General features: G+C 33.3%; 1 protein-coding gene across 4 annotated transcripts in view; it reads right to left on the bottom strand.

Moving 5' to 3' along the window:
- The window catches only part of LOC128871619 (G protein-activated inward rectifier potassium channel 3), a 108,311-nt gene that overhangs the window by 26,724 nt on the left and 54,029 nt on the right, over positions 1-27,558 (bottom strand). Inside the window, exons 1-2 of one of the 4 annotated variants that reach the window (XM_054113507.1) lie at positions 26,319-26,749; positions 19,921-21,233 (exon numbers count right to left, since the gene is read on the bottom strand). The exons of 2 other annotated variants lie outside the window; for them this stretch is intronic. In XM_054113507.1, coding sequence (XP_053969482.1) covers positions 19,921-20,048 — 128 coding nt within the window. In that variant the 5' untranslated portion in view covers positions 20,049-21,233; positions 26,319-26,749. Of the gene's footprint in view, positions 1-19,920; positions 21,234-26,318; positions 26,750-27,558 lie in introns of those variants that run through there. One more of the 4 variants, XM_054113508.1, reaches the window with a different exon arrangement.

The raw sequence follows: 27,558 nt of genomic DNA, 5'->3' as shown, positions 1-27,558 counted from the left end.
AAGTACTCAATAGACATTCTCTGATTTTAGAAAAACGAAAACAAATATTTTCCCCAACCAATTAAAATGTCCGTTATGGGCACCTTTAACACGAACAATGTCTCTTAGACACCGAGTGCATTTGCATGTGCGCGTCTACCATTCGGCTGCGTCTGGTTTATCCAAGTGTAGGTACGTGAAGCATCAAAAGATGGAAAAGGGATAGAAAAGAAAGAAATAGCGGTCGACACTCAACAGGCAAGGGGAAACCTCCGAATGTATTTGTGCAATGAAAAACCTTCTCACAACTACCACAACATACATATATTGTATGGAATGTTAAGCATATTTTTATTATTGACTATTATTTCAAATGAATAGACATATGTATGTATATAATTATAGTATCTCTCTTACTGCTTCAATCACTTTACCAGTTATTAGAACCGAAATGGAATCAGTGAAACGTAAACCAACAACAACAGTCTTATCAGTACAGTGAATTAAGTAGAGGATAAAATTCGGGTACCTTATGAGGTGTTCATTTGGAATTATCTTGCGCTTTATTCATGTGAAATTATTATTTTTATCATTCTTTTTCACTGGAAATGGGCAAAATATTATTCATGGGTACTTTCAATTCTATGACAAAATTTGCTAATTTGATTTCTACGGAAAAATAGACAGACGAACATTAAATAAAAGTAGCTTCGCTGATATTTGTAAGCCATTCTCGCATTAGGAATACTTTATTTCGTCCTTCTATGCAATTATTAATTATTCGAGTGAAGATTAAGATGTCTTATACCAGGTGGCGCAAAATTAAGCATCAATTTCGTGCTTCAATAACTTTTTTACTAAATAAAAAAAAATTAGAATGATTAAAATCTTTATTTTAACCTTATGTATTTTTTTATATACAAGGTGGCGCCAAATAAAAATCCAATTTTGTTTTTTTATAATTTTTTTACTAAATAAAAAAAATTGGGTGGCTTCCATTACTTGTTTGTTTGTATACTGTATTGTACACATCTCAACTTCACAAGTGTCAAATACGATTGATCCTCAAATAGGGAGATTAATTTTGAACCACCCTGCACATCAGACAAGAGATGATCGCTATTTGCATTTTTTCGTTTGTTTTTAATTTAAGCTAAATATCTAAAGTGCAATTTCCTCGGCACTCAAATACCTTTTTCATGTTTGTGTGTTGAGCATTCTTTGTTTCGATTTTTAATTAGTTCATAACACACTTATCAGTGCACCTCAACTGTCAGCTCGTAGCAACTAAATATTTATCTAAATGTATAATTCTCTCTGAATGTATCACAAATTGGTTTAAAGCTGACAAGAAGATATTCAGATAAAAAAAAATTGTGCGCATTTTACCAAAGCACGCCAACGAAACGTGCCAGTACAAGAGCGTACATTGTACTTATGTACCAGCAGAGAAAGCTGAAAAAAATCAGCAAAACCTATTTATAAATTCAAAATACGAGAAATATTGTATAACATACATACAAGTACATACAAATATTATATATAGGAAAATATGAAAGAGTATTAAAGAGAATATAAAACAAAACAAATGCTAATACAAATAATACCTGCAGGCACCCAAAACATATTCGAAACATATTTGGGCGCCCATAGCGACAACATAAGCAACGGAACAAATCATAATAATTACATACGTACACACATATATACATATATGCATATAGTATACATAGCAAAACCAATAAGCTGCCGAAGGGGTTGTTGTACTGTGTGTAGGGGGCTTAAGCAAGGTCATTGAGGTCTCAATTACCTAAGCTGGGGGTGTGAAAAGAGGAGAAGTGATGCAAGAAGAGGGTGCATGGAGAATGCAATAAATATTCAGTCAAAACTAGAATTTCCGATTCAAGAACATAGAAGAACATAAAAACAAAAATAATTATCAATTAACGGTATATTTGAAACTACAGGCGCTATTAATTTTGTGCAGCTGAAGTTATTCGAAACAGGTCCGTAGGTATTTTGTTTCTATTTTTGAGTTTTAGAGGACCAAAAACAGCTGATTCTACATATACAGCATAAGGAATAAACAAAAAAAATAATAAAAAAAATTGTAATTCTACTATTAGTGTAAATGTGTGTTTGGCATATAGTACTTGTATATGTACATTCACCTGTGTTCACACCAATAGCAGCCCGACATGGTGCAAAATTTTGACGTTTTATGTATTTGCTTTTTTTTTCATACCACAATATAAACCAAATATCTCTAAGTGTGAAACTTTATTCAAATTAAAAAAAAAAAAAAAACAAAAAAAAGGTGCGAGTAGCGTAGTCCACATAACAGAAGTGAAAGGTTCAAGGCAGACAAAGAAAGAGGGAGAGACGCGAGAGAGAATGAGAGAGAGAGAAAGAATATATATCTAAATAAATTCACAACATTTGCAGAGAATACAAATAGACAAAATTTACAAAAAACGGAGAAGGGTCGACCGGTGTAGGTCAACGCCGGAAACGAACCGTGGTAACAACGCGCACTATTCCGAGCGTTTATCACCCGCACAAACCCAGCGATTCCAGGACCGCTGCAACGGCACAAATTAGCGCAAGGCAATACCAGTAAATCCGACGCCAGAATGGATAGCACTCTATAGTATGCACAAGCACTAGCCAAGAAACGGAAATAAGTGCCAAAAAGTAGGCACCAAAAAACTCAAAAAAAAATTGACACCAAACAACGCCCCAAACAGTAGGCACCAAGGAAATACAACGCCAAAAAGTCGGCACCAAAAATATATTTCCTACAAGATTGCACCAACAAACAAGCGCAAAAAAGTAGGCAGTGTTATTTCTCTCTAGAAATTAGCAACCACAAGGAAAAATTCAGGAAAAATAGCCTAAAGTGTATCTATAATATATATAAGGTATAGCTCTCTTTCTCCTTTTCCTCTACGTTATATTACTTTTCTCTCTCGCGGAACGAAAATGCCCAAAACGTTGCATGCCCTTGAAATTTTACTCTCCATTTTGGCTTGTCCATCTAGACTTCGACTTCAAAAATATTCCACAAACTTTCATCAGAATTTTAAGTTTTTCAATCAGAATCTTTAAACCGAATTCTGGGTATGCAGAACGCAAGTGTGAAGTGGCTCAAACGTCGCGCTGATTTTTGACAATTTTTTTTTTTAATTTTTGTTTTGTTGTTGACTGTCTTGAGTATTTTCTTCACATAAAACAAATTTCGAGCACTCCTTATATGGAAGAATATACACAACAGCGCAAGAAAAAAATTATCAAAGATCAGCGAGTTTTGTAATACCTGAAACTTGCGCTTTAAAAATTCTGAAAAAAAAGTTTCAGATTTTTATAAAAAAATTTTGGATTTTTAAGACTTTGCGGAAAAATAAAAAATTAAATGAAAAGGAACAAACAATAAAATATTAAATGAAAACAAATAAAAAATAAATGTAACTAAATAAAAAATAAAGTAAAACTACAAAAAAAAAAATTACCAAAAACCAAAAATAGTTAAAACTTTGTAACATCGCGCTGCTTTAGTTGTGAAATTGAAATACCTGAAACTTGCACTCTAAAAATTCTAAAAAAAATAAATAAATTTTATAAAAAACAAAAAAAATTTTGTTTAAATATAAAGAAAGAATAAATTAAAAAATTTAATAAAAAAATTAAAAAAGTTAATAAAAACTAAAAAAAAAATGAAAAAAAATGTATAAATAGTCAAAACTTTGTAATATATCGCGCTTCTGTAATTGTGCAAGTGAAGTACCTGACACTTGCTCCTTAAAATTTCTCACAAAAAAAGTTTAAGATTTTTATGAACATTTTTTGGATTCTTCAAAAGTTGTGCTAAACGTGAAAATTTTAGCCATATTAAGTTTGTTGTAGTATTAACTATATTTTTATAAAAATAAGAAAATAAAAGTAAAAATTTTATAAAAAAATTGAATGAAAAATACAAGAACAAAGAATTTTATTAAAAAAAATTAAATAAATAAAATTAAAAATTTTAATAAAAACTAAAAACAAATCAAAAACTAAAAATTAAATGTAAATACTTTCTGAAATATCACGCTGCTATAATTGTGAATACAGGTGTAGGTATATAAGATATGTACGAAAGTTTGCCAATTTAGAGACCAAGTAAATTAAAAATCAAAATATGTCTTGGCCCTGCTTAAGAAATCGATTTTTAATCACATTTTCAGTAACATTTTTAATCAAAAAGTATAACGATAAAAGCTGACCACAATTAAATCTTTTCAATTTCAATTAGAAAAAATGAATTAAAAAAATAAAACTTTCAAATAAAAAATTATTAAATATGCCATTATTTTTTCCACTTTCTTCAAACCATCTATCGCGCTGACGTAATTAAGAAATTCACTTTCTCAAAGTAATTTACGATTAGCAAAATCAAAATAAATCATCAATCACTTGAGTCATAATTTAGTATCGTGAAATGAAACATGTAGCGCAAGCCAATAAAAAGGTTCGTTGATAACTTACATATATTTGTGGTACAGGCCCCGCAGAGAAATCTACTCATAGTGCCCAACTAATGTGATTCTAGTGAATTGGGGACCATAGATTTTCCCTGAAGGCAACTGCAAAATTTAATGACGAAGCTGAATGAAGTGCCACTTTTCTAATTCTGCTCATATTTTTCGATGTTCCGAACTAAAATTATACTAAAATCGATAGAGATAAAAATTTCTCTGTAAGATTTTACGCTAATAGATTTTATGCCCGGCATATATTTTCCGACCAATTGCATCTATTGAGTTTCACATGTGGCGTAACGAACTCATCAAGACACATTTACTGTCATTTTAGGGACGAGGGTGTTGTGCAACTGTTCATACACGACATCACTTCACTTTATCTTTGAAGAGCATTTACACTGTCAAAGTTTTGAGATAGTATAAAACAATCTATAAAATGATATTCTGATTAAATGCTGAAGTTTTTTTTGTTAAACTTGGCACGAGCAGAACGCCGCATACTGTGTTTCGGACCCGTTCTTTTTTTTCAGTTCCGGCACACTCTCTTTGAAATCAGGCGATCTCTACTAAGGAAAACTTCGGCAATCAGCTGTTATGAAACACCTAGGCTAGAACTTCGTACCATAAGCATCCATGGTGGAAAAAATTCGGAAGGTGTGGCCAAGATCAGACCGTTGACCGGTCCTCAGCGAATCTGAAAGAATCAGGCAATTGGCTCACGTCACCGTTATCATAGCGGCGGTTTGTTTACTAAAAAACTGAGATTGTGTTGGTGATGAACGAAAAAATTCAACCCAACCTCCGCTCTCATTGCTTCGTTGCCATCTGAACAAGGACTGATTGGACAAGTGTGTGATTACGTGTGAAATGAGCGAGCAGAATGCGGCGACCGAATACCCAGTGACGTGGCAGTCGAAGTTGCTCGCACAATTTTGTTCCTCATCATAGCAGATTGGCCAAACTTAGGAATTTATCTTCCTTGAGAAGCATCCTTTTAACTGAATAACGCGGCAAGGAGACAACATTTTCAAATGAATCGCTGAGAAAGGCTGGAACATATTTCAAACTTATTTCCAAAGTTTATGTTGTGTTCATTCAAATAGTGAGTTTATTAAAAAGAAGTCAAGATCGTCTTTTCCGGTGAAGCGCAATTTCAATTCGGCGGCTATGTTAACAAGCAAAACCTGCTGCATCTGGGGGTCGAAAAACCCGCACTTAATCTTCGACTGCATTCTCAGAAAGTCACAGTATAGAGCTGATTTTTGAGAGGTGGCATAATTAAGCCATTTATCTTTGAAAATGCTGCTAGAAACGCCAGTATGGTCAACGCTGAGCTCTACAGAGGTATGATAAACAATTTTTGTGGCTGACAATTGAAGACATGAACTTGAACGATATTTGGTTTTAGTAGGATGATGGGTTATGCCACACAGCTCATGCTACAAACGATCTTTTGGGCGCCAATTTTGGTAATCGGGTTATCAGCCGTTTCGGCGATGTCAAATGGCCGCTTCGATTAAGGCTTTTAAAGCCATTCATGGAATAGAGCCAAAAATCGTCACAAATTCCTTGGAAAACTGTAATAACAAAATGAGCCACTGGAAGCCATTCGAGATAGACTCGTGAATGAAATCGTATTTCATAAAAAATGGGAGTATTTGTTCTTCCGAATAAGCCCAAAATTAACCAAAAATATTTGATTTTTAATTTTTTTTTAAATTTTTTTTAATTTTCAAAAAAACATTTCATTAAATTGTGACTTATTAAAGGGGATCATCTCGTCCCCTTAATATAACAATAGCCTATGTGCTCATAGGCTATTAGTTTTTTATTGAATTTTTGGATTCTCCATCGTCGATTTTATATGTGGTCAAAATTTTATCAAATTCTATTTCCACAAAGTGGGTCAAAACGTCAGTCAAAAAATAATAAATATTTACAGACATAACGAGATTTGAGTGAGAGCTACTTTCGACAAAAAGTTTGAAATTCATTTTCTCAAAACATCAAAAAATTTATAGGCTATTTTAATACTAAGGGGACGATCTGTGCTGTATTATTTAACGAAAACGAAGAAGTAATTAAAGACGAAACAGCGGTAAGCTAAACAAAAATTTAATTTTGCATGCTCTGGTTTTCCCTCCAGGGTACTCGCTTTTCGCTTCCTTTTTTCGCTGCAAGCATTTATTATTTTCAAGTGCACCATTTTAGGTGGTAACGATGATTTAGTTGTCTTACCATATTCTATTTACTTATGTAGTAAACAAAATAACTATGAACCGGTAGCTGTTTATTGCCAACGAAGTGAATAAAAATAAATTCACATGAATGGCCAAATGGCATAATTGGCCTGGAATGTTGTGTTTGTGCGTGCATGCATACATAACTACATACATATGTAGTTATGCGAGTTTATATATATGGGGGTATGCAATTAATCTGACAGTGGGCAGACAGAGTGTGATTTTAAATATTTGTGGATGCCTGATTACTGAAAATAAAATACATTTTTAGAAAGTGTTTTTTTTTAATATGTTTCTTTTTAATTTGTTTCCTTCTTTTTTTTTATTAATATTATTTTTTAATGAAAAAATGTCGCTTTCATTTCTGGCACTTTTTTATTGAAATTAACTTTGACTACGGCTTAGATAAGCCCCGAAGCAAGCGTAAGAATAGATATCTGGTTTTTTTCCACGGAGTGAATGGCGACGGCATAGAAAAGATCTCCTCTTTAATGGCATACCACATTTTGTTTAATATTAAATAAGGCAATAGGCACTGTACTTTAATTTTCTCCTCAAAAAAAAAAAACAAACTGTGACCCTAATTATCAAACTAGTTAAGAAGTAGGTAGGTAGTCTGGCACTCCTCAAGTAGCACTAAAGCGCCGTTTTGATACCATTATAACACCTCCAACAGGCAGATATCTACAGCCAGCCAAAGCAGTTGATATATGGGAGAAGATTGATGGGATTTAGTTTGGCGCACTGCTCCAGGCTGTCGAAGAAAGAAGCACCCAGTGATCGTAATCGTCTAGCTGCCAAACGCGAACATTTACAGAGGAAGTACTCAACAGTCTCCTTCTCTAAAAGGTCCCTACAGCTTCTGCAATGGGGGTTAAATGTCGTCCAGTGACCGGTAAACACAGCTACGAGTTTGAAAATTGAGTGTTGACCAAAGGTTTATCGAATAGCAGATGAAGAAATGGAGCTCCATCTTTTCTGCGCTTTCCTGAGAAATAATTTGTGCATTTCCCCTTAACAACTATCAGGGGGATGCCGATGACCGGGTAGAAGGTCTCTGAGGCCAATTCAGTCCCCTTCCTGGCAAGCTCATCACCAATCTCATTTCCCTCTTTGTTCCTATGTCCTGGAACCCAGATCAGAGAAATATTACCTACACACCCAAGAGATTTGATCTCCTCTTTATAGGAGTTTACTAAGATGCAGGTAGACTCTATAAGAATTTTACTTTCGTAGTTGTGTTGTTGTTGTTTGTTTTAACTAAAGCTTTCAGTTTCTGGGCAATGTAAGCTCCTAGCAGAATATTGTTAGCACAGACACGACAAAGTGTCTCCACTACATTAGGAATCGAGGGCGGAAACTTAAGTTCAAACAAATGGTAACGAGAAAGCTCTGCATGGAGAGTGGCAGCAACCGTAACCTGGCCTAACCTTACTCTTTAATAAGTATCTCCTATTAGTTGAATCAATTTTACATCGCTGAAAACTTCTAAGGTGTCTAAACCACATAAGGCGCTGTTTCCTTTTTCTTGATTGGCGCGATAAGCCCTTACGCGATTTTGGCCGAGCTTAAAAAACGCGCCAGTCACTTCTTTCTAGTGCTAACTAGCACTATTTGGGCACACCAAATAAAGCCAAGTTCTTCTCTACCTGATCCTTCCAACACAGAGGGCGCCTTCCTCCTCATCTGCTAACACCAGCTGGCTCAACATCGAATACTTTCAGAGTGGTCATTCAGACGAAATTACGAAACCGCTGGAACTTTATTCGCTGCGCTGTGTCTACCATATGTCGTTGTAAAGCTCATACAGCTCACCGTCGCCATCGGGCAAAGGTCCAAAGATCGTTTGCAGAATCTTTCTCTCAAACACTCCAAGTGACGCCTCATCGGATGTTGTCATCGTCCATGCTTCTGCGCCATACGTTAGGACGGGCGTGATGAGAGTCTTGTAGAGTGTTAGTTTTGTTCGTCGGGAGGGGGCTTTACTATTGCATTACCTATTGAGTCCAAAGTGCCACTTGTTGGCAAGAGAAATTTTACATTGGATTTCAAGGCTGGCATTGTTATCGGTGTTAATGCTGGTTCCTAGAAAAACGAAGTCTCTTCATTTCTGACTTCATCGTTTCTAATTAGCAAATAATGCATAAAATACTTCATATGCCTTACGACTAAAGGCCAGTGATGGTAAATGTAGGGAAAATTCCCTACATGTAGGGATTTTTGTCGAAAAAGAAGGAGAGATTTTTTTAAATTCTGTAAATGTAGGGAATTTTCAAAAAGGACAGAAAAAATTTAAAAATAGCGGGAAAAATTAAAAAAGGTCATTTCAAATTAAAAGCCGCACTAAGATTTCATGCCAGTGTTTTTTTCCTTCTTCCCTTCGTTAACGCTAAGGCGATTTTTTCTTCGCGCGAAAATTGTTAGTTGGCCCACGTTTTCTGGTGCTTTCCACTTTTGAAGTAAGTTTGGAATTATTTTAATTTTAGCTTTTTTTATATTTAAAATTTATATATTTTATAGAAATGAGCTCCTCCTCTTCAAGTGACTCTTCGGAGGAACACCAGGAGAAAAATTCAAGTATCGGAAACAAAAGTTCAATAACAAGTGGCTTGAAGACGACAATTTTAGTGGCTGGTTGAAAGCTGTGGCTAACGATCCATTTAAATAAAAATGCGCTGAGTGCGACAAAGTTTTGAACTGCGGTAATTCTGATGTGCAGAAGCACGCCGAAGCAAAAATGTATCAAAAAAATATCAAGACAATAAAAAGGACACCTAAAATAAACAGTTTTTTTAAGAAAAAGCCGAGTAAACCAAATGGTTCCAGAAATTTCGAAATAAAACTTAGCATGTCCTTCGTTGAGCATAAATGTGGACCATTTAACCTCAATCTTAAAAGTAATGCCGGATTCTGAAAAAATAGAAACTCTGTCTTATTTTAAACCGAACTGAATGTAATGAAAGTCTAATTTTTATTTTTTTTTTGCTGAATTTTTCTTTATATATGGGTTTATAATATAATAAATATGTGTATTTATATATATTTGTGAAATAAAATTTGTTATTAATGTGTTAAAACTTAAGCATATAATTCAATTTTGACGTTGCAAGTGCCTCATTATTGTGCACACACAGGAGAAAAATATGTAGCGAATTTTGTAGGGAAAATTTTTTAAAGCGTCGCGAAAAGTAAGGAATTTTTTTGGGTTGTGTAGGGATTTTTCAAAAAATCATTTACCATCACTGCTAAAGGCACTTATAGTAGCAATACTAGGCATCCAAAACGGTGAGTAAACGGAAGAGTTCGTTTGACACGCGTAGCAGCAAAAAAAGAAGTTTTTTATTCCGGCTTTCATATAAATATTATCTCGGCGAAGCATAAATGTGTTTATTTATATCAACATTGTAGCGAAGATGCGCTTAGCGAACTCCTCCCCCACCTTATACTTGTCTGCACTTCACAGCAAAGACATAAATTCAACATTTGTTCATATAATATTTTTATACCTGCTTACGAGTGCGCCAGTGCCTTTATGTTGTTGTAGGGTGTTATGTTTTATTGCTAAGCATTTCAGTTATATAGTAAGCAGCTCAGCTTGACGACAGCCGCGCATTAAAGTGGCATTGTGTAAGTTTGTGTGTGTGCGAAACCGAGCTTGACGACAGCCGCTGTAAGCCGTTCTGAAAGTGTTGTCATATTTAATTACATACAGATGTCATGAATAGCTGTTAATTGCGCGTTATTAGGTTTTTGCTAATGCGGATTTCATTTTTTCATTGCATATAATAGCAAAAGTATGCAATTGAAGCATACTAGGCATGCCAATCTTCATGCCAGGCTTTCGTTGTGTTTTAGTCCCTAAAATCCCGAGATTAGCTGATGTGAACGACGGGATAATTTATATATAACAAACGCTCTGGCCGGCCATTTGAAGTTGATAAAGCCCTAATCAAAGCAATAATCAAGAAACAAAATAAGAAACTTTGCCGAAGGAACCATACCTCTAAAACGAATTCTGATGTCCCTAAATTTGGGTCGAACTTTTAGTGTCTTTTGTGGGGAGGCAAAAAAATCGCCCATTGCTCTGTGAAAATCATATTCTAGGGATCAAAATAAGAAACTTTGCCGAAAGAACCATACCTCTAAAACGAATTCTGATGTCCCCCCATTTGGGACGAACTTTTTAGTTTCTTTTCTCATGTAAAGGCCAAAAATGGTGATATTTTGAAATGATTGTATTGGGAACCCCCTAGGGGAGTTCCAGGGAGTGTGCCACTGGCATGGGTGGAAGTTAGTGGGGGTCGGTCATACATTTGGACTCGATTGGAGCATTCTAAATGGATCAAAGTGGGATTTTTCGTTCGACCCAAATTGGGGGACATCAGAATTCGTTTTAGAGGTATGGTTCCTTCGGCAAAGTTTCTTATTTTGATCCCTAGAACACGATTTTCACAGAGCAATGAGCGAGTTTTAAATCGACCCGCCCTAACATACATGCATTGAAAATCACTTAAAACAACTTGGCTGTGTTCGAAACCTCGATGGATTCCTCACGAACTAAAAGACACGCATTTAACGCAATGCATTAACAGCTGCGATTTGCTAGAGAAACGTGTTGAAAATGATTCATTTTTAAAACGACTGATAACTGGCAATGAAAAATGGGTTTTTCACAACAATATCAAGCGGAAAAGATCGTGGAGCAGGCCAGGTGAACCAACTCAAACAACATGAAAAGTTGATATTCATCAAAAGAAGATTTTGTTTCAGTTTGGTGGGATTATCAAAAGAATTGTCTAGTTTAAACTCTTGCCACCCAATCGAACGATCGATTCTGATGTCTACATTGAACAACTAACGAAATCAAACAATGCAGTTGAAGCAGAGCGGCCCGAATTGACACATCGAAAAAGTATTGTATTCCATCATGACAATGCTAGGTCGCACACATCTTTGGTCACTCGGCAAAAATTATTAGAGCCTGGTTGGGATGTTTTGCAACATCCTGACCTTGCACCATCTGATTACTTTTTGTTTCGATCTTTACAAAACTCTTTGAATGGTAAAAATTTCAATAATGATGATGATGTCAAATCGTACCTGATTCAGTTTTTTGCTAATAAAAACCAAAAGTTTTATGAACGTGGGATTGTGATGCTGCCTGAAAGATGGCAAAAGGTCAAAGTCAAGATCAAAATGGGCAATATATTACAGAATAAAGTTATTTAGTTCCATGAAGAAATTGTCTTTGATTTTCTAGAAAAAATACTCAATTACTTAGTTGCCAACCCGATATATACCTATATATATTTTTTTTTTCTCAAAGAAATAATATATAATATTTGGAATAAACTCTTATTCAAATTCCGGAATAAGTTGATATGAAACCCGTTACCCTTTGCTAATTTTCTTTTCCAATTTAGAGCGTAAAGGAAGGCATTACTTAAAACTACAATTTTTTTCTATTTTGTCCTTCATAAAATAAATATAAGTGTGCAACATTATGTTATTTTATGCTCGTTTTAGGGTTGTTAGCCAAAGGAGAAATTTAAAAAATATTGAAAAGCAATTTTTTTTTTTACATAAATGATCATGGTGTTGTTCTTTTATTTACATAACTAGCTGCACTCTTTCGAATTGTCTCTTTGTGTTAATTTGAACTAAACAGATAATATAACTTTTTAAACCTGCTTATCTTTAATTGGCCCGTTAGTTTGTTTCATATTTTAACCTGGTAAGTTAAAATGCTTCAAATTTTCATAGCAATTTTTTTTAATTAAATAAGTTTTTACTTATTTTAACGAAGTTGTGTTCCAGGATAAATCCCGAAGCATCGGGCGTACACTAAAAACATACCGAAATTTTGGGATCAACACCAACACCATACATTCCTTTATAAGTATATAAATAGTTAAGTATTTTTTCTATTTAATATTCAGTTTGCTTTCAAAATACTCAATTATCTGTAAAATATTTGCTTTACGAGTATTGATGCTTGTTCAAAATCATGGCAGCTGGTTTAAATTGCACACGCAATTGTGATTAAAAGCCAATTACTTTCGTAATGTGAATTCATCAAATGTGACTTCATTACTCTATATTATTTATTGTAATAAGCCATATCGCCTCTCATCATGCCCGTCCTAACGTATGGCGCAGAAGCGTGGACGATGACAACATCCGATGAAGCGACGCTTGGAGTGTTCGAGAGAAAGATTCTGAGGAATAAGAAACGACTGGCGCACTTTGTTAAACTCGGCCAAAATCGCATAAGCGGTTATCGCGCCAAAGGAACGAACCCATTTTGCCTTTCGTATCGCCCTCATATTCTGGCGCATTAAGTGTTTCAAATTAACATTTTGGAATTAAAAATTTTCAATTTAATGTTTTCAATTAGTGCATTTATTTCGAGGTTTTAAAAATATCTCGTGCCTAAGTTTATTAATTTTGCTAAAAAACACTTAAGTAATTGGTAAGAGAGCCTTCTGTAACTTTTTTACATTAAGCAATTCAAATGCCAGCGATTTTAATAATTTTTTTTAGGTCAAAATCAAGTTTGAAAACTTCAAAAGAAAAATGCCAAATCACAAAAATATGCCTAGTTTGATTTCCGAGGTAAGAATTTTCTAAGAAATTTTGAAAAAAGGCAGCTTGTTATTAAATTTTGGTTCTGCTTGATTTTCGAAGTAAGAATTTCCTAGGAAATTTGACTGAAAAGGCAGATTGCTGTTAATTTGGGTGCAATCGATTTTCGAAATGAGATTTTCCTAGGAAATTCGATGAAAAAGGTAGAATGCTGTTAAATTTGAGTTTAGTCTGATTTTCGAAATAAGATTTTTCCAGGAAATTTGATGAAAAAGTCAAACTGCTATTAAATTTGGCTCTAGTAAGAATTTGGCTCCAATTTGATTCTCAACGTAAGAATTTTCCAGGAAATTTCATGGAAAAATGTGTTTGGTGCTAAATTTGGGTTCTGCTTGATTTTCGAAATAAGAATTTTATAGGATATTTGATAAAAATGCTGAGTATTGTTAAAATTCCGTATTTTTGAAGGTTATGGTATGCTCTTAATAGGCGGTTGGCCTTGTAATATTTAGAATCATTTGGAATTTAGTAAGTTCTTATAAATGTTCTATTCATGTAAAAGTTTTTTGAGAACCTAATAGCCAACGGCTGCTGTTTTCCATGATACTGCCAATTTAATCTTAAGCACAGGGTTGATGAGTTCGCAGCGATTGCTTATAAATAGGGAACGCAAAATTTCCATATCACCCAAAAAAGCACTTGAGATAAATTATATTTCACTACAGTTTGCATGCGTTTGATGAATCAGTTAACCGATACCGTTTTTAATAGCCACTGCAGCACTTAATGCTGATATCAATCAGGAATTTGAAATGTTTCTACCAATGACTTATGTATGTATTTGTGCTTTTGCGTGTATGTTTGAATGCCCTTGCTGGTATATATTATATATCTTTTCATGACGTTGATCGAATATTAAATTCGCAAATGAATGACGTAAATTTCCCAAAGAAATGAAAATAGTCAGCTGAAAATGTTGCAGATAAATAAATAGATCAAACCACATTTTTTGATTACACTAACAGCATCATGCATGCATACATACATACATACATATTCATATAGTGGACTGAATTCTATCTGCATAAATATGTTGTGAGCATCTAAACTGCAAGCCATTGACGTCAGTGGGTGCAATATCAAACAAGTTCAGAAATATGCGTGCTTAATACACAAATATAATACAAATGTATATACATATGAGCGCTTTGTACGCAAGAATTAAAATATATAATATATATATATATATGAATTATTTGCACACCTATGCACGTACATACATCCCATACGTACCCATACACAGCTAAACAATAATGCACTTGCCCGTCATGTTGGTTGATGTTGATTGTTGTCAACACCGACAACAAAGGCAGTGCCTCAGCAACATGTCTAAGATTTTGCTAGCAACAATTCCTAGCACGAGTGCATTATGGGCGAGTTATAGTACGTAGTTATAGTTATAGCTGTGTGAAAATATATAAATCTATTTCTAGCTATATGGATATGCATATGACACATACATACATATGCATGTAGGCACTGTCATGAAAAATGATAAATGTTTTCGTACTATATTTTATGCATATGCTGCGCTTAGCAACTCAGGCGGAAAATGTATATAAAAATATATTCTTCTCAGCATTCATATTGAATCAACTGTGCAAAATATAAAGATATTCTTCTTTCAGTCTCAAAATAAATCAAAAAGAAAACATATCAATACTCGTGCATGCGCATGCTTATGCATTTGGAAATAAAGGAAAACTTCTAACACTTTCTTCATAAATAAGGTGACTTCAAATTAAAATAATGTAAGGCTGAGGAGCATAATTGATAGCTTTGGTGAAAGAAATTATGTCATATTTTAATTGCTGAGAAATATTGAGACTTTTATGTAATTGTTGTGTAAGCAGCTAAACTTGTCGACTAAAGCTTGTCTATAGTAGAGGCTGCAAGTTTGATGACTGATTATTGCGAATAGTGAAAAGATGATAAAGAAGCAAAGCGAATGGGTCTGTTGGTAAACGAGGAGGACAAAACGAAGTACCTCCTGTCATCAAACAAACAGACGGCGCACTCACGTCACAGTTGACAGTTATTATTACGAGGTTGTAAGAGACTTCGTTGATTTATGTAGGAACCAGCATTAACACCAATAAAAATGTAAGCCTGGAAATCCCACGTAGAATCTCTCTTGCCAACAAATGCTACTTTGGACTAAGTAGGCAAATGAGTAGTAAAGTCCTCTCTCGACGAACAAAATTAACACTCTGCAAGACTCTCTTCACGTCCGTGATGGCGCAGAAGCTTGGACGATGAACACAGCCGATGAGGCGTCCCTTGAAGTGTTTGAGGGAAAGAGTCTGCGGAAGATTTCTGGATCTTTGCACGTTGGCAACAGTAAGTACCATAGGCGATGGAACAAGGAGCTGTATGAGCTTTACGACTACATAGACATCCAGCAGCTACGCTGGCTGGGTCATGTCGTCCGAATGGAAACAAAGGTTCCAGTTCTGAAAGTTTTCGATGCGCTACCAGCTGGTGATAGCAAAGGAAGAAGAGGGAACTCCGTAGACCTGTACTTATCAATCTTTGCTATTAGCTTCATATAATTTAACGAGCCAATCAAGCTTTGTATACGCATTACAGAAATTATTGAACCAGTTCATTATAGACAAAAAAGTAGAAAAAAAGATTGATACCATAATTAAAGATTTATGTTCGTCTAATCCTCATTTTGTTCAAAATTTGCTCACTTTCATTTGTGATCAATTGCTTTCAAATATTAGCTAAAATATTCCCCAACATTGACTTCTGTAAATAGAAACTAAAAAAATTAAAAAAAAAACACTTTGCTTAATAAATATAATAAAATGTGCTTTAATTAAACTTTTTCGTTCCCGTTTCAATGAACTCTTTATGACAGAAAACTGAGTGTGCACACATACTCACACACACACCTACTTGAGTGTGGAGATTTTTCTGCATGTGGGCGAAAATCTGTGTCACAGCTGGGCAAGAAATTAAATAATTGTTCATATTAATAGCCAAATAGCATTAAAGCTAATTGGAAAAAGAGCTAAAAAAATAATTGCAATTATTCTGTATACATTTTTTAATATAATATAGCATTTCTTTGCGGATCTATTGAGATAAGGTGTACACGAAGTAGGAATTAGACTAAGTATTTCTTTGTCGTTTTTGTTCTAGAATTTTTGGAACTTTAAGATCGAATTTTTTGAAGTTAAAGTTTTTATTAAATATTTAAATTTAATGTTACAAAGAATGGTGATTTTCTGCAACACGGTTTTCGATTTCATGCAAACTTTGCGCATGGGTTTAATGCTTAATCTGCCAAAAAACTTTAAATTTTGTTTACTGAAGTTATGAAGGCAGCAGATGAAGACCGTGGAAAAGGCGGCTGAAATTCTTACTTGCCCTTCTTTATACTATCACAGAATAACCTACAAACTGCATACTAAAAATTTTTCTGGAAATTCCAATTAAAAACCGTGGAATTGTGATACAAAATTTGTGGAATTTTTGTAGTTTTTGTACACAAGTTAAAATTTTACTTTATACGTTTTTATTAAATAATGAGCTAAACTTCAACGGGTTGTATGTAGGTATACCGCCATTAGTCATTTGAGCTAACTTCAGCTATTACTTTTCACTACATTTTCGTTCAACCCTAAAAGGCATTTGTTATTTTTCATATCCCAAGGCCCACAAGTTCGGGTCAGGCTACCACTCAACCGAATTCCTTTCAGGAAACGTGGTATTTCAAAAATACTTCCATGGATTTGGCCATGAAAGTTCCTCAAACTGCCCAATCTCCACAGAGAAGGAAGAATATGTTCATCACACCTTGTTCCAATACCCACCTTATGCTTCTGGAGCCCATAACATCGGAGAAAATATTGTAGATTTTATGCCAAAATCAGCTGATAAGTGGAAGGGAATCTACGCTCATGCAAAATATATGCATAATGATTTAAGGAGCCAAAAATAACTGGATGTGTATAGGGCAACCCGTCCCATGGGGTAATACCTTTTTAGCATTTCCACGGAGAGAGTGATAGATAGTGGAGTGGTGTCTAGTACGTAGATGTAGTTGTAAAGCTACAAGTCGTGCATACTCATTTCATACTCGTGAGAGTTACCTTTTCACGAACGTTATCCCGAAAAACAAAAATACCCTAAGGCACATCGATGCCAATTTTAATTCGATGTGCAATGCTTCCGATGAAAAGTAAATTCTGATTTTTTTGAAAATCTTAAAAATTCGTCATCGATTCGACTAAGAATTGCCATCATTATAAAAATTATACCTACTCAAAATCTTTATCCAAAAATTTTGCTCTAAAAAGTTACTTTTGCAAGTATTTAACCTTACCTTTCGCTTCACTCAAATTCATGTTTGCTTTTAAATTTTTTGTTTTTGTCTTTTCAACAATTAAACAATCAAATCCACTTTTCTTTTCTGACTTATTTTATGTTATTTAAATCTATTTTTGCACCTTTAATAATTGAAATTTTCTTCTCTCTTCTCCTTGCGAAGGCATTTGTCTTTACTCAGCTGTGTTTGAGCATTCAGATGCTCGTAAATTTTTTTCATCACATACTAAGCAAATATTGATATTATTTGAACTTGTATAGGTACATATGAACAATAATCAGGCGTAATGACGTATTCACGTTTGATGGATTTTTTTTAGCAATACCTTCCCTCTTATTCCTTAGAATTCTGAAATTGGGCAACGAAGATTAGTTTAGTTGCAGTAGTTTAGTTAACATTCTGTATATTCGGACGAATACTGCCATTTACGCAACATTTCGCGATGCCTTACGCTCTATACCTGTAACAACAAAGAGAGATAACAAAATTTGCGTATTTTAGTATTTTAGTGCCCTCCTCTCACAGCATCTTTGCCTGTAGAATATTCGCACTGTTTCTACTGTGATTACCTCCAGCTTATTTTACATTGTTTTCTTAACATTCTGTAATTCGGAGGAGTACTGCCAGAGAATGCATTAACATTCTCTGGCACTGCTATTTACGTAATATTTCTAAGCACTTTACGCTCTATGCTAATAACAGCAACGAGGGGTAACGAAATTGGCGTCTTTTAGGTGCTATCAAATTATAGAGTTTTTATGGAGTTTTCATTTGCGCAAATCAATTAGTTATAAAAGATGTGAAGAAATTTTTAGTTTTATTAAGAAATGTGTTTGATAAAAGTAAGTGCATCATTCGGTGGCATTATTGGCTTTGATGTTCTGACATTTTTAAGTGCGCTGCTTTATCGGTGAAAGACACCACTCACCGCCAATCTACTGCGGAATAATTTCATAGAAAATAAATTTTTATTAATAACCATAATATTACTGCTATGCCTCGTTGAATAAAATCAAAACAACCAATCAAAAAAATATCAAGCAAAATTATTTTTATTCATTTTCAAGCACAATTCCAGAGCAACTTGAATTTAAGAAAACCGATTTTGTGTTTTTAGAAATAGATAAAATCATGCATATACCGAAAAGCTCATATTTTTTTATATACATACATATATATGTACATAGTAGGTATGGGCATTCAAACTTACATGCACATAAACGCACATCAGCTCTTATGAAGTGCTGCTCATATGGCCAGCTAAATGTTTACGCATGGCTATCAACAAGCCACAAAATAGCCATGCACAAATGCAGGCGCGCAAAAATAGCTCAGGGATACTAATTTGTGGACTTTTCACAAAACCACTTAAGTCGACTTACTTAAATTGTGACTGTCAATCAGTAAACAGCTGCGTTGCAATACAATACTATTTAAATCATTCATCTTTTTAAGCTCAAAAATGCATAATTTTATGAAATTTAAATAATAAAACATATAACTTTGATGTGAAGTATTTATAAAAAATAATGAATATAAGAAGCAAAACCTGCTGTGATTAAATAATTTTATCTATACTATAAAGGTGAATGTCTGTACGTTGCCCGCGCATCACTACAAAACGACAACACCAAATGACGTATAAATTTTTATACATTCATGTTTTTATGATGGAACTCCCTTCCCACAACCCCCAAGCCGCGCCACCACTCTCATTCGTCACTAATAATCGAATATGTGCTTAAATTTAATCTAAAAAATTTTAGATTTTCCTATTTCCCACTATTTAAAGCACACTCTAGACTTCATAATCCGCATAAGCTGTTCAACTATGACCCAAATGCAAACCCAAAAACGGTTTGAGATAGAAAATTAATAAAAATAATTTTGCTTGATATTTTTCTGATTGGTTGTTTTCATTTTACTCAACGAGGCTTAGCAATGGATGCCGGGTATTGTAATATTATGGTTATTAATAAAAATTTATTTTCTATGAAATTATTCTTTGTAATTCTTTTATATACATATCCTAAATCCCTCAAAACTACTCCTACGCGAGCGGGGCCGGGGGTTAAAGCCAGTTATTTATATTTTATTAAAATTCCATAGAAATTTAACTATAATTATTCGCTTCAGCTATATAAAAAAATGAATAGGAAAATTACTTCGTATAAACATGTGTGTATGTGTGTACCTTAAGAGCTCTGCACGCCAGCCAGGCTCATTGGAATGCGTTGGCCGAAACATCAGCATAGAGAGGCGGCTCAGATTGCGTTTGATCTCCGGCATTGTGTAGGCAAATTGCGATACGAAGAAGCACATATAAATTTATGTCTATATGTATGAATGTATGTGTGTACGTGTAGGAGCTAATGCGTTTGAGCGTTAAACAAACAAATGCATTCACGCAAAAATACACGTGTTCTTGTTTTTAGGATGCTTTGAAATACTGACAAAATTTTTATGCAGCTGTAGATGGCTTATGCGAGTGCTGTGCCTCGTTTCCCTCCTTGCGTTGTTGATAGTTCGCGCTTTGCTTGCACGGGCACACACAATTCTTTATATTCGCACATACATATGTATGTTTGTATGTGTATATATTGGCAAGTGAATTAATTTTACGTAGCCTATTCTGATAAATACTAGATTGGGTTCTTTGTTGTATGCATTTTGGTACTAAAAGTGAGTTCTATTTATCACCGATGACGTTGTTTGTCTGGTTTTTGGTGTTTTTTTTTTGTTTTTTGTTCTTTAATTATTAATTTTTATTGTTTTTTTACGTTTATTATTATTTTTAACACAGACACTGTTGTTATATTTTTGTTGTTGTTGTTGCTCGTGTGCGCATATCAACAAATATTTTTCCATTTTATTAATTTATTCATTTTGCTTCAACTTCTTTGCGCCAATTTAATTTTATTTTTTCGCACACATTTGTTAAGCAAAACAAATCTCAAATGTGTATTGTTGTTGCCTCTTTTTGTGTTAACACTTTCGTTTGTTGTTGTTGTTGTTCCGCCGTTGCATGCATACAACTCGTTGTTTATGAAGGCCAGTAATGAGCTAAACAATTGCTGCTGCTGCTGCTGCTGCACTTGTTGCTGTTGCTGTTTTGTCGTTGTTGTTGCCTTTATAGCCGTTGTTTACTTTATTGTCGCCACTTATGCCACAACAATCCATATAATTGTGGCTATCTATAACAATCACAATGTTGCACTGAAATTTGCACTTTTTGTTGTTGCTGCTATTAACTCCGCAACTGATTTTGCTTATTTGCATGCTTTTGTTGTTGTTATTGTTGTTCGTCTTATGCAACTTCACTGGCGCACGCTTCAATACACTGTATTTTACGCAAACATTTCTCTTATTGCTATTATGGCATGTTGTTGTTGTTGTTGTCGTTGTTTTAGTAGCGCACATTTTCAGGCCAAACATTTTTTCATTGCTTCAACTATTTATATTATCCTTTGTTTGTGTATGAGAGAAATTTCTGTTTTGAACTTTGCACTATACGATATTGAGAAAAATATTAGATATAAAGAAACAGTTGCCACTGACAAGCAAAAAAACAAAAATCATTCAAAACCATAAGAGTCGATTCTGTGCAATTTTGAAAAACCCAGCTCAGGTGACTCTTTAGTTGTTATGTATTGAGTTGAGTCGCATAAATCATGATTGCTCACAGGAAAAATTATAATTTTTATAGAAAGGGAGGCTATGAATTAATAACTGATTAAATCCTCCAATAAATTTAAACTATTCGTCGATAGGAGTATACGTTTTTTTTTATCGAAAAATCACAGTTTTTTTCAACCCTAAAAAATACGAAATATTTTTGAGCACTTTCAAGTTGTCCAGTTCAGTTTATATTTTCATAAATTTGTATGTATATATTTTTGATTTGAAAACAAAAAATCAATAAATAAATTTTAAATATTTACTAAGAGCTCCAGCAAGCATTTGTCGCAACCTCATCTCACAAATCAATTTCTCTTAATTAGAGAATCAAGTAAAGCAAACTAAATAAAACTCAAATCAACGCACCCCAGCATCACCTTGAGTGCATAGAAATCTGCTGATCAGTTTTAGCTTAGTGAAATAAAATTTAATTTGATAAAATATATCTTCTCCACTTCTATCCCTTTAGTTGCTTGACCTCTTAGTAGAGTTTTCTCATCAGCGCCCATATTTACTCTGTATACAAAAGTAGAACGCTCTGAACACTACTTTGCGCAACTGCGATCTTGAAATCATAAAATAATTTATATCCTTCGAGTAATTTTTTATTCAGTTTTTATTTTTATTTTCTCTGATTAAAAGTTTTTCATGCAAGAAATATGATTTTTTTTTCAGCAATTTGCAAGTCGTTTAATTTTTTTTATTCGTCCATGCTGAATTTAGTTGATTTATTCAGTTCGTTATTTTCGTGTGCTTCATTATTTTTATATTTTGTGAAAAATATAATTTTTTTCCTTTACTAAAACTTAGTAAATATCTTAAAATATTTGAATTGAACTATTTAAAAAAATTTGTTTTTTTAGTTAAGTTTTTTGGATAATAAAATAGGTGCGATTATATTTTTTATTAATAAGAGTTTACATTTGAAGGTTATTTTTTCATTTGAAAAATCCGGTCCTAATACTGTATTTTATTAAAAATTTTTTATTTTCAGCGCCTGTCTTCTTCTTCTTGATTAGTGTGATAACCAATGCCTGTACAATAAAAATAGTGATGCTTTAACGAAATTTGGCTCAAAAATTATCCTCTTTTATGGTAAGTTCCACAATTCACGCATTCGCAAATGACAAAAAATAAATTTCTTCTCAGCTCTGACAAGAATGTTTGCCAATTCGCCGTGTGTATTCGAATAGAACTTGAAAAATTATAGAAATCCTGTTACGAAACTTGCAGGGATTATTGAGTTTAGTTTTACTATTTATAGAAAAATCTAAGGGGAGGTGTTTTCCAAAAATGGCAAAACAAATTTTTTCGAAAATAAATTTTTTACTAAATAAATTTCGTCTTAAAGAATTAAAAAATATATTTTATTCTAACAAATGGGCAAAAACAAATTAGAAAACATGGCAAAATAAAAAATGTTTCAAGAAAAAATTTTGAAAAAAAAAAACAATTGTTCCCAAAAATGTTGTACAAAAAGGAAAAAAAATTAATATTTTTATTTAGAAATAAAATTTTATACTTTAAGGATATGTTTCTAAACAAAATTTTAAAGAGTATATTTTATTCTGAAAACATCAAAAAAAAAACTTAATGAAAAAGTAGGACAAAACAGATCCAAAATCTCATAAATTATCCCAAAAATTTTGAGCAAAAAAAATGTATCTATGAAAAAAAAAACTTTAAAAATATATTTTGTCTTGAAAAATAAAAATTTTAAATATTAAAAATAACCACAAATTTACTGAACTATAAACGAAATTTTCGACACTGAATAAATCTCAGAATTATTAATTTTATCTTCAGTTACTTCTTTAAGAAAAATTAGAGCAAAAGGTTATGTGAATCCCACTATGAAACTTCCAAGGATTACTAAGCGTAGTCTTGGCTAATAATGAAAAATATAGGAGAGAGGTTTTTGTCAAAAATGACGTCTGGGGGCATAACATTGCAAACAAATATTCGAAATTTTTCTTCCCAAAAATAGATTTTTTAAAAGGTTTAAAATTTTATTCTGGAAACAATTTTTTTTTTAAGTACAAAATCTTGTTCCTTAAAAAAATATTTTTTTAAAGTATATTTTAGCCTGAAAACTAAAAAATAATAATTAATAAAAAAATAGTATCAAATATATTTAAATGAAAAAAAATATTGTACCCAAAAATTTTGAGCAAAACAAAAAAAAAAGTTTCCTAAACAAAATTCTTATATACAAAAGTAAAACAAAAAAAGTATATATTAAAAATATTAAAAATAAAAAATAAAAAATATTTCACTCAAAAAACTCTAAACAAAACTTTCAACCTTGAATAAATCTCAAAATTACAATATAATTTTTTTTAAGTACTACAAATAAACCAATTTTCAGAAAAATTAGAACAAAAATGTTTGTTAATCCCACTATGAAAGTTTCAGGATTTTCTAAGCATAGTCTTGGCTTTTAATGCAAAATATAGGAGCGGGGTTTTTGTCAAAAATGCCAAAAATAAAATTTCTTTTCAAAAAAAAACAAAATTGTGTGCTTAAAAGTACATTTTTAAATGTTAAATAAACCTAAAATGTATTTAATGAAAAAATAAGACTACATGGATCAACAATTACAAAGGAATTGTAAAATATTTTATTTCCAAAAATATATTTTTAACATTAAATTGGGTCAAATGGATCAAAAATAACAAAAAATTTGTTCAAAAATTTTGAACAAGAAGACAAAAATTTATTCCTAAAAACGAAATTTTGTAAAAAAAAATTAATATTTATCCATAAAATAAAAAAATTCCTTAGTATATTTCAATCTAAAAAAAATTGAAACGTTAAATAAAATAACTAAAAATAAATTTCCAAATTTTAAATTTTTTCCAATTTTACTTTACAATTTACTTTTTCTTACACTCAAACCTGCAAATTAATCAGTTTTTAGAAGGATTGACCATAATGTCCAAAATGCTTGAGCCACTTGACATGGAGCGATTCCATTCACAAAATACAAAATCCTGCTATTTTTTTGCTTGTCATCCCTAACTTTTTCTTATAGGCGACAAGAAAAGATTAAGCCACTCTGCAACAAAAATTTTTGAACTAATTTTTAGTATACATGATTGCGCTGAATGCTATTTGTGGCGTGCGTCTTGATGTTGTTCCACAAATGGATGGGCTTACAATTTCGAGCCGACTCCGAACGGCAGATATTTTTTATGAGGAGCTTTTTCATGGCAGAAATACACTCGGAGGTTTGCCATTGCCTGCCGAGAGGAGATCGCTATTAGAAAAAACGTTTTCTTCACTTCGGTCTTTCACACCGAGAGTGCTCTCTGAATTCCGAAAGGTAGTGTTGAACCAACGCATTCGGCTACGGCGGCCGCCGCGTTTTCTTCTCTTCTGTCGAAACTAACTTCATCCAATCAGCAAACTTAACATTTATTTTCTATGCATTTAAATGAGGAATGAATAAAGAAAGTAAAAAATAAATTAAAACTATGAAGATTATTGGCATTTATTATTTAGCTCAGTCGACCTACGCTGCTTTTGTATACGACCACAGACATGCTTGTTATCTAAACACTACTCCACCGAATTCAAGCAAAATGTTGCTACTAAACCGGGTTGAAATTTCATACATTTAAAATTAATTAATTTTAATTTTATTTTAAGTAAGAATTTGAACTAATGTTATAATTTTTACTCAAAGAAAAAACATTCGTTTTATGGTAAATTAAATAATTTATTTTCATTGAAATTTTGAAATCTGGTTATGCAATAACTTCACAACCGTTGCATGTATAAAACATAGTTTTTAGTTTAAGTTTTTTCACTAACAGAATATCATATTCATAAAGATATCTCCGCACAGATTTTCACACATCATCTCTTAATTTGTTGTATTTTTATTTACTGATTTGTACTTTTAATTTCCAATAGCATACTTTTATAGCAAATTAAAATCGCATGTAATATTTAATTGTATTGATTATTCATTCAATATTTGTTTTAATATTTCACACTCATTCCAATTTTCCACTTTGCGCACTATGTCCGATTATTATATTATTTTTTTTTTGTTTTTTACCACATCCTATGTGAGTTAAGAGTTATCACTGCCACTCAGCTGAGCTAAAGCCGCTTAGCAACATGCATGTGCGCACAAAAATATTTGCGTATGTATGTGCATGTTTACACAAACCAAGTGGCAGCCTCAATTATTGTCATAAACATTTTTCGAATATTCACTTGCAGTTGCTAATTAATGCGATTACTAAAAATGTTGCCAACACAAAGTATTCAAAAATATGTTTAGTGGGCACCAGCACACACAAATGCACTTATGTTGTTGGAAATATTCGCACACCCACCTACAAATGCACTTATAGGGGTATGACGTGGGGAATATTCTATATTTTCTATATGCAAATACAATGCAGGTGCTTTTCCCCCTTTTTTATGTACACAATCCACTTGACTACTTTCTGCGTGATTTCCCACAATGCTCAAATGCGCCGCTGTCACTAACCGATGCGATGTGAGCGGAAAAACAAAACAAACAAAAGTTAAGAAAAATGCCAAACAAATGAGCCAAAATTGAGTATTGGCCACAATGCTACAAAGTGAATACCGATTTTCCATTTCGATTGTGATCTCTGGCGCTTCTCTTGCCGTTTTGTGAGAGCACGAAACGCAGAAGCGCGTACTACAAAATTGTTTTGCGTTTTGTTGATTTTCTGCTCGAAATTAAATTTTCTCGATTTTACGCGTTTTTCCCCATTTTTATGGTTTTCAGATATTTGTGGCTCTGCTTGAATATTTCCATGTATATTATTGCAAAATGTTTCGCGAAAATTTTAATTATTTTTTCTTATATTTTTTTTGGTTTGCACAAATTTTTAATTTTGCTTATTATCCTTTTTTTTTTGTTTGTACCTTTTTGTGGTACCGCTGCTCGTGGTATTAAATTTTTGCGTGCGTGATAAGTTTTTCTTTTCCACAGTACACAAACTTTTCATACACCAGCAATTGGACCGCACGATCGACTGAACACTCCAAGTCAATTTCACCGTCGATTTGATCGAAAATCAAAAGGTAAAACCAAAACACCTCTAACAATCCACCGACATCCAAACTTCGTCGAACGAAAACCCTTAAAAAAGGTTTCGCCACATCAACGTACTTTATATCTCCGGCTGTTCAATGCTACTACAGCGCCGCTCAACCGATACGCGACGATTTATACTGAACGCGTTGTACCGCTTATGTTGACTGATGTTTTCAGAGATGTTGCTGGTGAGCGTTATTGGTTGGTTATAAGCTGTTGCGGTTGCCTGTCGCTGCCGCCGCTACTGTTTTGATTGTGTGTGGCGCTGAGAGAGCGACGAAATATGCAACTTACCTACACCTCATTCCGAATGATGTTTGCATTTTTATATTTTTGTCGTTTTTTATTTGCTTTTACTTTATTTAAAACACAACATACAGAGAAGTTGGCTGGTATGTATGTACGTGCATGCATATGTTTTTCCTTCATTATTTATTTGCGCTTATTTACATTAGCTCTGCTGTATATAAATCATATGCTTTGTGTCTGCTTCTGTTATGCGCTACATACGTACATGAATACCAAAACCAAAAAAAAAAAAGCTGTCAGCAAGCAAAAAGCAAGTGAACACTTGGTGAAGTATGATGAAAGGGGTCTGATGAAGGGTGCTAAAATATGTGGCTATAGACCAATTTTTAGTTGAACAAAAATGAACACACTTACAAAAAAATTAACTCATTCCACTATCAAACAACCCTTCAAACTGCCAACCTAACAACTCAACCCTTCAAAGCGTCTACACCCAGCCGATCGGTGAACTCATCAACTATACATGCAAATGTACTTTTCTGCAAATCGAACGTCACACAAGCGTGGCAGCTGTTTTGCCATTTTGTTGTTGTTTCGTTTTTGTTGTATCACAATGGCACGGTATCACAATGACACAGCGTGTTGCTGGACGGAAGCGCTTTTGTCTATTAAATGCCAGCTGATACGCTGAAAGCTGAAATTGGCGGTCGAATTTAGGGCGCAATGAGTGCAGGCATATAAAAAATCCACAAGTACAGTGCTGGCCTGATATATCCTGAACAGTCACAAAAACAAAAACTTAACACAATACAATAATCA

Source organism: Anastrepha ludens, chromosome 2, assembly GCF_028408465.1.
Source record: "Anastrepha ludens isolate Willacy chromosome 2, idAnaLude1.1, whole genome shotgun sequence".
In the NCBI taxonomy this organism is placed as follows: domain Eukaryota; kingdom Metazoa; phylum Arthropoda; class Insecta; order Diptera; family Tephritidae; genus Anastrepha; species Anastrepha ludens.
Note: the sequence above shows the minus strand (reverse complement) of the source record. Positions and strands in the feature narration are given on the sequence as shown.